The sequence below is a fragment of the Amphiprion ocellaris genome, chromosome 11 (assembly GCF_022539595.1).
Source record: "Amphiprion ocellaris isolate individual 3 ecotype Okinawa chromosome 11, ASM2253959v1, whole genome shotgun sequence".
Lineage (NCBI taxonomy): Eukaryota > Metazoa > Chordata > Actinopteri > Pomacentridae > Amphiprion > Amphiprion ocellaris.
In genome coordinates, this window is record NC_072776.1 from 7,057,009 (window position 1) to 7,066,477 (window position 9,469).

General features: G+C 41.9%; 1 protein-coding gene across 1 annotated transcript; it reads right to left on the reverse strand.

Moving 5' to 3' along the window:
• Positions 1-761: 761 nt before the first annotated feature.
• On the reverse strand, positions 762-9,278 carry LOC111588954 (immunoglobulin superfamily member 3-like). The gene is made up of 10 exons (XM_023299591.3): positions 9,114-9,278; positions 8,048-8,422; positions 7,514-7,930; positions 6,942-7,346; positions 6,360-6,731; positions 4,821-5,195; positions 4,309-4,701; positions 3,719-4,126; positions 2,458-2,850; positions 762-2,363 (listed from the first exon to the last, which is right to left on the reverse strand). The coding sequence occupies exons 1-10, from the start codon at positions 9,181-9,183 to the stop codon at positions 2,161-2,163; spliced, it is 3,411 nt and encodes a 1,136-aa protein (XP_023155359.2). The 5' UTR covers positions 9,184-9,278; the 3' UTR covers positions 762-2,160.
• Positions 9,279-9,469: the final 191 nt, after the last annotated feature.

A 9,469-nucleotide genomic window follows, 5' to 3' on the forward strand; every position in this document is an offset into this window, starting at 1 on the left:
AAGAGAAGGATTATAGATGTGGGCTTGTAAATCCCACTTTTCACTTTGCACTGCATGCAGCAGCGCTACTGTCAAAACAAAAATTGATGATGTGACTGTTTAATATGTTAATGTTAGAGACTTGGTTAAGGCAAAGAGCATGAAGAGGGAGCTGTACCACGGCTGTAGACGCTGGTTTGCCCCCGCTACTTTTAATCTTTGCTGCATAGACACAAGCATTGATTTGCCTCCCAAATTCAATGTTTCTTTGTTTGCTCTGACAGGCATTGCCATGGAAACACAAGGGAGTGGAATTACAGTAAAGTTAAGAGGGAGACCGTCCACCAGACTGTGAAGGGCTGGTATAATTCAAGACCAAAGGCAGCACTACATCATCTCTCTTGGGCTGAGAAGACTACAGCCATCTCAAAGTTCCTTAGTGGTACTTTTAGTCTGACACATCCTTCAGAAAAACACTAAATTTTCCCTTCAGGTGTACATAGCTGGTATAAAGTCATCAGAGAAGAGCCTCTCTCTGTATGGGAGCAATCTGGTGTTTAGCCCTTTTTCCTCAAAAGTAAAAATAAGAACTGGATTCTGCTCCAGCCTCTTACACAGATGGGGTGTTAAACATTGATATGGCTGATGCAGAGAGAAAAAGGAGAGAGGAGGGGGAGGGAATGAGAGAGAGAGAGCCTCTACATTCATCTTGATTTTGATTTGTTTACTCTCCAGTAACATTTTTCTTAATGCGGTAACTTCATGGCAACTTATGGAAGAGATTCAGACTCTTGTTTGCATTTATTCTCAAATATATACAGTACAGTCTGTTTTTGTTTGGACAGAGACACATTTTTATTTTTGGCCCACTGGACGATCAAGTTAAAGTGCTGATCGTAATCTTTACTTTGAAGGTGCTCACATCAACATGAGGCCAACCAAATAGGGATCATAGCTGTGCACATTCCCACGATTTAAAGTGACCAAAATTATACAGGAGTATAATTACTATCAATAATTAAAATGGCTGCAAATCATTCACAAGCAATGACTGATGGATGTGTACAACTCACAGATATTAGCAGATATTTAATATCTTTGCAGGTGATGATTTGTCAAGTTTTTGCCTTTAGTTTCTAAATCCTGAAGACCTTCAGTCTGGTCTTCAGGATGTAAAAACACTTCAGTACGTGCATTGTTCAGTCACTGTGTATGTGAACAGTCATGACACTCAATTTGATAGTTATTGTTTCATTTCAAATCAAATATGCTGGAGCCACGGCAAAGAAAACAATTCCAGAGTTGTATTACATGTGAACTTTCTGTCCACTAAACACACAGTCCCTGAAGCACACTAATACACAAACATCTTCCATGTCTCATGTGTAATTAAAATGAGAAGTGTGGTCATGGTCAAGAACGTTGTGTGAGCTTTAGCAATACAGTTATGTCATGACAGCAAAAAATAATGTTTGCATTAACAGATTGTAAATGCCACTACATGAATGCATCCTTTTTTCTTTCTTTTTTTTTTTTTACCAACAAAATGACTGTATTGCCTGTACAAATGTCACAAGCACAATTCAGCAGATTTGCAGACTGCAGTAGCAGCTGTCCTATGCAGAACCGCAGCACACTTCCTGTTTGATTCGCAACTGTCTTATAGAGACAAGGTCGAAATCTTACCACATTTCTGACTTAACTGCTCCCACAGACACGCTACGCTTTGACTTCTTCCTGTCAAAGACATAGTATCCAGCTGCTCAGTATGTTGCTACATGAAAAGGAATCTGTCAGTAATAAGACTATGTTTCTTTGTAGGTGTAAAGCCACAATGTTGATCTGCTGCCTAGCTCAGCTGTCCATTGCAGGCGGTGAAAAGCTGGCGATTATGCAAAGAAGTTTTAGCTGCAAAATGAAAAGTGCCTGTTTAATTTCAAGTTGTAATGAATTTCAGTAATTCATGGGGGGAAACCATTCCCAGCTTCACACAAAGTAAGACATTTGAGCTATTAATTTTATGGAACATTATGAAAAAGAATCATTAACAAAAGAGTTATTGACTAAAAAATAATATACAGCACAACGTTTTAAATTCTAAAACATGTTTTCATAAATTCCATGACATGTAAAAAATACAGTAGGAGCTCAAGTTCCTCTCCGCTCCTTCAAGTCAGACTTTCAGTCTTCTTCACTCGGTTTGGTTTTCAGAGGCTGTTCAACCCAGAGAGACTCTCCAGCCTTCTTTCCTCCTGAGACATTACTCCTGCGTATCATCAGCACCAGTATCATTATGACCAACAGTGAGATGATGATAATAACTACTGTAATCACTATCCAGGTAATAGAATCGCATCCTGATTCGTACCGGGCTTCACCCTTCCCTGCAAAGAAAAAGACAAAGAAACATATTTAAATATGATTTTCTGGTTCTGATATTGACTGAAAAATTGCATTATCACAGAAAGATGTGCTTACCTTCTGCACTGATGCTGACAGTCAAGTTCCCTGACCTTTCCACTGCAATCTTTCTCCACCCATTGCTTAGTGATGGCAGCCACTCCTCTACTTCACAGAAATATAGGCCACTATTTTCAGGACCAGGCTTCAGCACTGTAAGGCTGAACTGGCCGGGTAAAGGGTGGCTAAATCTTAACTGAACATCCTTCCCAAACCTGTCTTGTAGGGTAGAGTTTCGGTAAGCTGTGAATATGGGGTGTTGTTTCGTTTCTGTTTCTTTCTGCCAAAACCACGTGACCTGGAATCTGGATTCGTTGCTGGATTGTTTGGAGATTTGACAAGGGATGGTGATGTCGTCAAATCTGCTTAGGTTGAACTCCTCTTCTTTCTTTACGATGGACAGACTTTTCTCTGCAAAAAAAAAAAAAAAACACACACAGGTAACAAGAAGCAGTTTATTAAACTTTAGTTTAACAAGGCAAACAAATCAATGAGACTTTAATGAAACTCCTAGGAACACAAAGAGACAAGGGAGAAATCAGGGAGCAAGGCAAAGGAGCCATTAGGAGTCTTTGCAAAGAACACACACGGAAAACACAACAAAATAAATCTGTCATACTAAAAGACACACTGAAAGACACAAAGTAAGGATAGTATAAGGCATCAAACTATTGACAATACCATGAGAGAAGTGGTGCAGAGGGAAATGATGCACACAGTGACCAAGAGAAGTGGTCATTTTTGCTGAGAAATAGTTATGATTGCGCTTCACAAACAAAATGCATGTCACATGATTTTGTAAATGTTCTGACTGCTAGAAAACTTAAAATGTAGGTGCTGCATTTTGGGAAATGTCTGTCCACTAACTTTACCCTCATAATCCTGCAGCGGGTTGCAGGAGGCTGGAGACTATCCCAGCTGACACTGGGCAAGAGGCAGACTACAGATTGGACAGTTCACCAGTTCAATGCATGATTAACACAAAGAGACAGACAATCATGAAGCTCACACTCCTGAATTCAGAATGACTAAATAACCTGACATTTACATCTTTGGACAGTGGGAGGATGATTAATATTACTCTTGTGACTGTGTTGATAACGCAAAGCTTATCTAGCTGCTAGCTAACGTAACTTACCACAAACACACTGAGAATCTAATGGCCTAGCTCTCCAGAAGTTAGAAAATCTGCCTAACAGTACATTCAAACCACACAAAAATGGAGCAAACACAAACTGCATTAAGCCACCGCATAGTGCTCTAAAAGATTAGATCATACCTGCAGCATTTACACTCAGTGTGATGGGGCCAGCACTGTCTGAGGCCTTCTGCTGCCAGCGACCTTCATCGTCCAGCTGGTATTGCTCCACCTGGCACCAGTAGGCCCCACTGTCCTCTTCATGTGCCTTCTGAATTCTCAGGTAGAAGCTGCTCTGAGTGGGTCTGAAGAGACGAAGCCGCTCCTGCAGGTCTCTGAGCGCTTGGTTTTCTGGGTAACTCAGCAGGCCTGTGTGGTCCAGCTCGACCAGAGAGGCATTCATGACAGAACTGTGTACTGTGTAGAACCAAGTGACTTTGTAGAAGAAGGAGGCACTGGATGCACCTGAGATGTTACATTTGAGCTCTACTTCATCTCCTTCCTTGGCAACCAGCAGCTGCTCGTTCTTATCTAGACGAAGGTCGTTGGCTAGAGAATGAGAGTGGGCAGAGAGGAGAAACATATTTAGAGATAATATTTTGCTACATTATTATTATTTTTAATGGCATTGACTGCATTTTGCTAATTCAACATGTTAGATGAACATTTTCAGTGAGTTAATTAAAAATAAATAAAAACATATAGATGCATATATATATACATATATTTACCAGGCTCGGTAACTGTTAGCTTTGTAGTTCTGGACACTTTGGAGATCTGATACCAATCACCATGAGGATCTTGTAGCCACTCCACCACCTCACATATGTATGAACCTTTGTCTGAGATCCCAGCCTGGCGAATATTGATCTCAAAGCTAGGCCCGTTAGAGCGCCTCATGCTGATCCGCTGTCTGTGGCTCAGCTCCACCGTGGGCCCAAACGTTACTAAGGCATTCCTGTCCGAACTCACAATGGTCTTATTTTCTGCTTCTTGCTGGAGCAGCCAGGTGACAGAATAGCGAGAAGACGCAGAGGATTCTGTGACAACTGAGCATTTAATTTCTATGTCAGTGTTGATATTTCCAGTCAAGGTGGGGCTTGAGGACAGATCAAGCTTGCTCTCTAGGAAAAGGAGAGAGAATTCTCATTGAGAGGAGAGAGGGACAACTACAATGCACTGTAAAGTTTTCTGTAAGAAAGGCTCAGAAGATGAAATGTATTATTGCAAATATCAGCAGTACCTGGGTTCTGCACCATCACAGCAAGCTGATTGGATGTACGCAGCTTCTTGTGCACATTTTCTACGAACTGAGATACCATACACTGGTAGCTCCCTGCCTCCCTGTGGCTGGCACCAATGATTTGTAGATAGTGAACAACCTCATTTGTTTGTCCGTTTTGTACTTTCAGTTGGTAGCGGTGCTGGTTTCCAAACCAGCTGATGGTACCATCGGAGTATAGCGTCAGGATGTTATCAACACTGGAGGCATCACGTTGCAGGCTCCAAGTCAGCGTTATTGGCATACGTGGCCCTTTGACTCGGCACATCAAGTCCACATTTTCTCCTACGGTCACTTTGCTGTTCCGACTTATCAGAAACACTTTCACCAGTGAGTCTGGGAAAGGAGAAGAAAGGAGAAGTTGGTGGTCATATCATTTTCATGCAACCATGAGAGTTCAAAATAAAAAAAGAGATGTGAGTAAAGGACATGTCCAAAATACAGCTTGCTTATCTTTCAGTTATGGTTACTCTTATTGTTTTGCACATCTTTTGGTAAGAACACTTCTTTCTTTAAAGGAAAGGTTAAATGACTAGAAGCATCAGCATACATTGAATAGGTCCTTCCATTCATTAAATATCAAGCATTTCTGTGTCAACATACTTGTCTTCATATAAAATTTATAACTTTAAGCAATAAGAATTTTAGCACTTTGAGAAAATCTTTTTTTCCCCTTAATCTTATGCAAATTTATGCAGCGAGACACTCCAAAGAGTCTACTTTTGTGTCATTTCAACAAATTGACATTATTGGAATTTCAAGTCTGAAGTCCTGGAAGCGAACCCAGGATATCATAATTGCTTACACCCAACAACACAAGAGTATTACAAGACAAAGCATCTGGAAGACTTTGTTTTTTTCTGAGGGCTTTAGTCACGACAGAGCTTAAAATGCAAAGTTTGCGCTGATTAAAATCAATACCAATTTTCTTCTTGGAAGTGTGAAAGTGCAATTGTCATGACAATGTGTCTACTGAGTTTTGAAATGTCTTGTGTGCACACTTAATGCTTGGACTGGAAGTGGCACAAGAAGGGAGCTCATGCAGTGCTGAAAAAAGGGACGGCTACATCCTCTTAGAACCATGAGTTTGCTTCGTAAATTGCTTCTAATCAGATTTCTTGTGTGCAAATTCAAGGTTTGACCTGATGGTGGGGATACAGTTAAGGTCAGAGGGATTGTCATATAATTGGCCTTGAATATCCATATCATTTTGAAGGGCAATCTGGAAACTAATTGCCAAGATATTTTACTATGGACTAAACAGTTGGATGGATTTGTTACTGTCAAGATCAAAAATCATATCCTTTTTTCTTGTTCATTTTAACCTAAACAAAACGTTTCCCCATAGTTATTTCAAAATACATGACAATGACGTGGTATTTTTGTACAGAATAATCAAGCCACTTGATAAGAGGAAGCTGTTGCATGATATGTATGTTTCATCATTTGTCTGGAATGATTTGCACAACATAGACAGACTATCTTAGAGACACATCTTACCTAGAGGGGTCACTGTCACAGAGGCACTTTGTGACTGGCTGTAAGTCTTGCTATTGGTGTTCCATTCAGACACAGCACACTGGTAGACACCTGAATCAGAGGGTGTGACCTCAGCAAGCTCCAAGATGAAGTTGTCGGCTGCTGGACGTACCGCGATTACTTTGCGACTCATGAACCCAGCCGCTTTCTCCACAACACCCTCCTGACTTAGACTGATGAGATTGGTGAACGGCGCCGACGGTGTGGATGATGATTTGTGTTGCCAGGTGGCAGACAGCCGACCGTTAACCCCGTCCACTTTGCAGGAGAGCCTCAGCGTGTCCCCTTCGGTTACACTTGCAGCGCCTTGCATTTTGACTGAGAGCCCACTTTCTGTAATGAGACAAGGCAACAGACAGATGGCATGGCTTTGTGTGAGAAGTTAAAAATAGAAAATTTGCATTGATAAAAAAAAAAGAACTTGAACTTTTTGGAATAACTTTACAAGCTGTGTTTGCAGGATATGGAATTAAAAAGGTAAAATGAACCCTAAATAGCTGCCTTTGTGTATGTGTCAGACAGTATGGGTTCACTTTGACAGACCTGTGGCTGAGATGCTGACCAGCAGGGAGGTGGAGTCCTGGGCTGCTCCCTGTGTAAACGCACCACCCTGGCCTCTGTTCTGAGGCCATGCTCTACAAATATACTCCCCCTGGTCGTCGGTTCTGACAGGCTGCAGGATGAGACGGTAATCTCTGTTCCCAATCCGAGTGGCTCTGAGCTCTCCATCTTTCTCCCTTCCACTGTACTCCGAGCCCACGGACAGAACACCTGTAGGGCCGATGCGGGCCAACTCAACGCTTCCCCGCAGAAAGGCAACAGAGAAGAACCTTTCCTCCAGGTTCTGTGTGTCTATGTTGCAGGAAAGCATCAGCTCCTGCCCCTCCTGCAGAGTTGTCGGCTGGGCCGACATTCTCACCACCAGAGATGTCGTGTCTGGCACCACCTCTAACCGACGCAACAAATAAAACCACAGAGACACAAAAATTGTCATGCACATCCTGTCAAAAAGTTACAGTAACTGTGCAGAGCAAATGCAAAGATGAATGCGATGCCACGTAGCAAGATGTGCTGGCTAATGTAGCATTACTGAATAAATGATGGCTGCTTCTAACCTCTGGCTTTGACTTTCAGGGTAATTTCCTCTGCTTCCTTCTGTGCGATGGGGTACCAGGAGCGATCAGGGTCTTGGATCCACTCCTGAGCCTGGCAGTAGATCTTACCTTGGTCTGACACCTCAAGCTGGGCCATCTTTAGCCTGTACGTGGTCTCTCCCAATTTATCTAAGCTTATGAGTCCTGCTTGGTAACGCCCTTCAAACGGTTGCCCTGGCTTCAGTGTGAAGTCTTTGTTCAGAGAAATGATAGGTTGAGCTTTTTCCTCCCCGTCTTTGCGGAGGTACCAGGAAAAAGACAGATGGGTGTGCTGGATGGTGTTACTGGAGGCTTGGCATGTTAGAGTGAGAGCTTCCCCCTCGTTGAAGCTCAGTGAGGTGGAGTCAGGTGAAGAAACGCTCAGGGAGTTGTCAATCACTGTGGCACCACATCAGAGATAAAGACACGAGAAGTCATACATGGTTTGACATTTTTCTTTAACGTTACAACACATGATGACAGATAGAATGAAAGGCAGATTCTCAAACGGATTACCTTTAACAGCTGTTTTTACACTGTAGACTCCATTATAGAGAAACTCTGAGTTGACTACAGTGCAGTCATATTCTCCTTCATCATCTTTCTGCAGGCTTTTTATCTCAAACTGGACTGAGGTTGGAGATACACGTTCCAGAGCAATTTCACTGTTCATCACACGGCCTTGATAACTGGCATAACCAAAATCTGGGTCCCTGGTGCTGATGATGTTGACCTCAAATGTTGGCTTTGCAGGCTTCGTAACACGATATTCAAATTGTTGTGTGGCGGTTTCGCTGGTGAAGCCACTCACCCTGCAGGAGATGGAGAGTGAAGAGCCCACAACACGATACAGAGGCCCAGTCTGTGCCTCAGTGAGCACTCTGGCTTCACCTGAGCAAAGAACAGACAAAACACAGACGTTGAAAACTGCAGCTTAAAGTGTCAGTCACGATTCTTGGCTGCTAACTTTGGTCTCAGTATTGCGTCTCTAACAGGCTCTAAGTAGTGCGGCACAATGAAATAAATTTAAACCTTCAAGTTTCCACGGTCTGTTACAGCGAATTGATTTCATCCCAAGGAAGCAGTTATTGCAGCTTTGGCATGAAAGTGATTAACGAGGTAATTTTCTTGCCTACATCAATTAAACTGTTATTAAAAACAAGGAAGGAATACCAAAGCAGAATTATCATTTGTGAATCACTGAGTTTAAGCTCAGAAGTCTCTGCTGAGTGCAGTTTTATGAATTTATAAAAATAAGTTGCCAAAAGCACAGAGAGTATTTTAGATTTATTAGACACATTGAGTTTTATTAATAGATGTAGTTCATTTGTTTTTACATATTGGTGATATGTTCAAGATTGACACACTCTGAGTAGCTTAATTAATCATTCAAACAATCAAATTCCACTTAAAATTCACTCAATAGCATCAATCTTATGATTCTGCTTGTTACTCCTTACTTTAAATAGCTCATTTCTGTTCTTCTTAACAAGATCATGTAGTTTGCAAACTAAGTAGCTTCACTGAGCATAATCACCTACAAGAATCCAATGCAATTCCAGGAATGAAATCTAGTACTTACCATGATGCACAAGTAGAGCCAGACAGAGGAGCAAATTGGCTCTCCAAAGGGAGTGCAGGGAATACCTCATCCTGAACCTGCTTCAGATGTACGCTCTCTGCATAGTCTACTAGCTGTGATCAGGCTCTTAGTTAGTCTGCCTGTGCAACAATCTACGACTGTGCTTTGTCATATTTGAAGTGGTTTATGTTTCCTGTATGTAGCTTAGTTACACTAAGAGGAAGTCTGAGATATTTCCTGCATAGCCAAAGTTGCATCACCTAATTATGCTTCTCAAAAATGTTCATGCGCAGGTGGCTTGTGGTGGAATTTTGCAGAAACAGAGACCGACTGCAAATTTGTTCTAGGTAAGATTT

What these genes read in the sequence shown, in the direction of transcription:
- LOC111588954 (XM_023299591.3), bottom strand. Translation starts at nt 9,183, where the DNA reads ATGAGGTATTCCCTGCACTCCCTTTGGAGAGCCAATTTGCTCCTCTGT. An exon ending in TGTGACAGTGACCCCTCTAG is followed by an intron (nt 5,196 to 6,359) that starts GTAAGATGTGTC and finishes CTCCTTTCCCAG; the next exon opens with ACTCACTGGTGAAAGTGTTT. An exon ending in ACTGAGTGTAAATGCTGCAG is followed by an intron (nt 2,851 to 3,718) that starts GTATGATCTAAT and finishes TTTTTTTTGCAG; the next exon opens with AGAAAAGTCTGTCCATCGTA.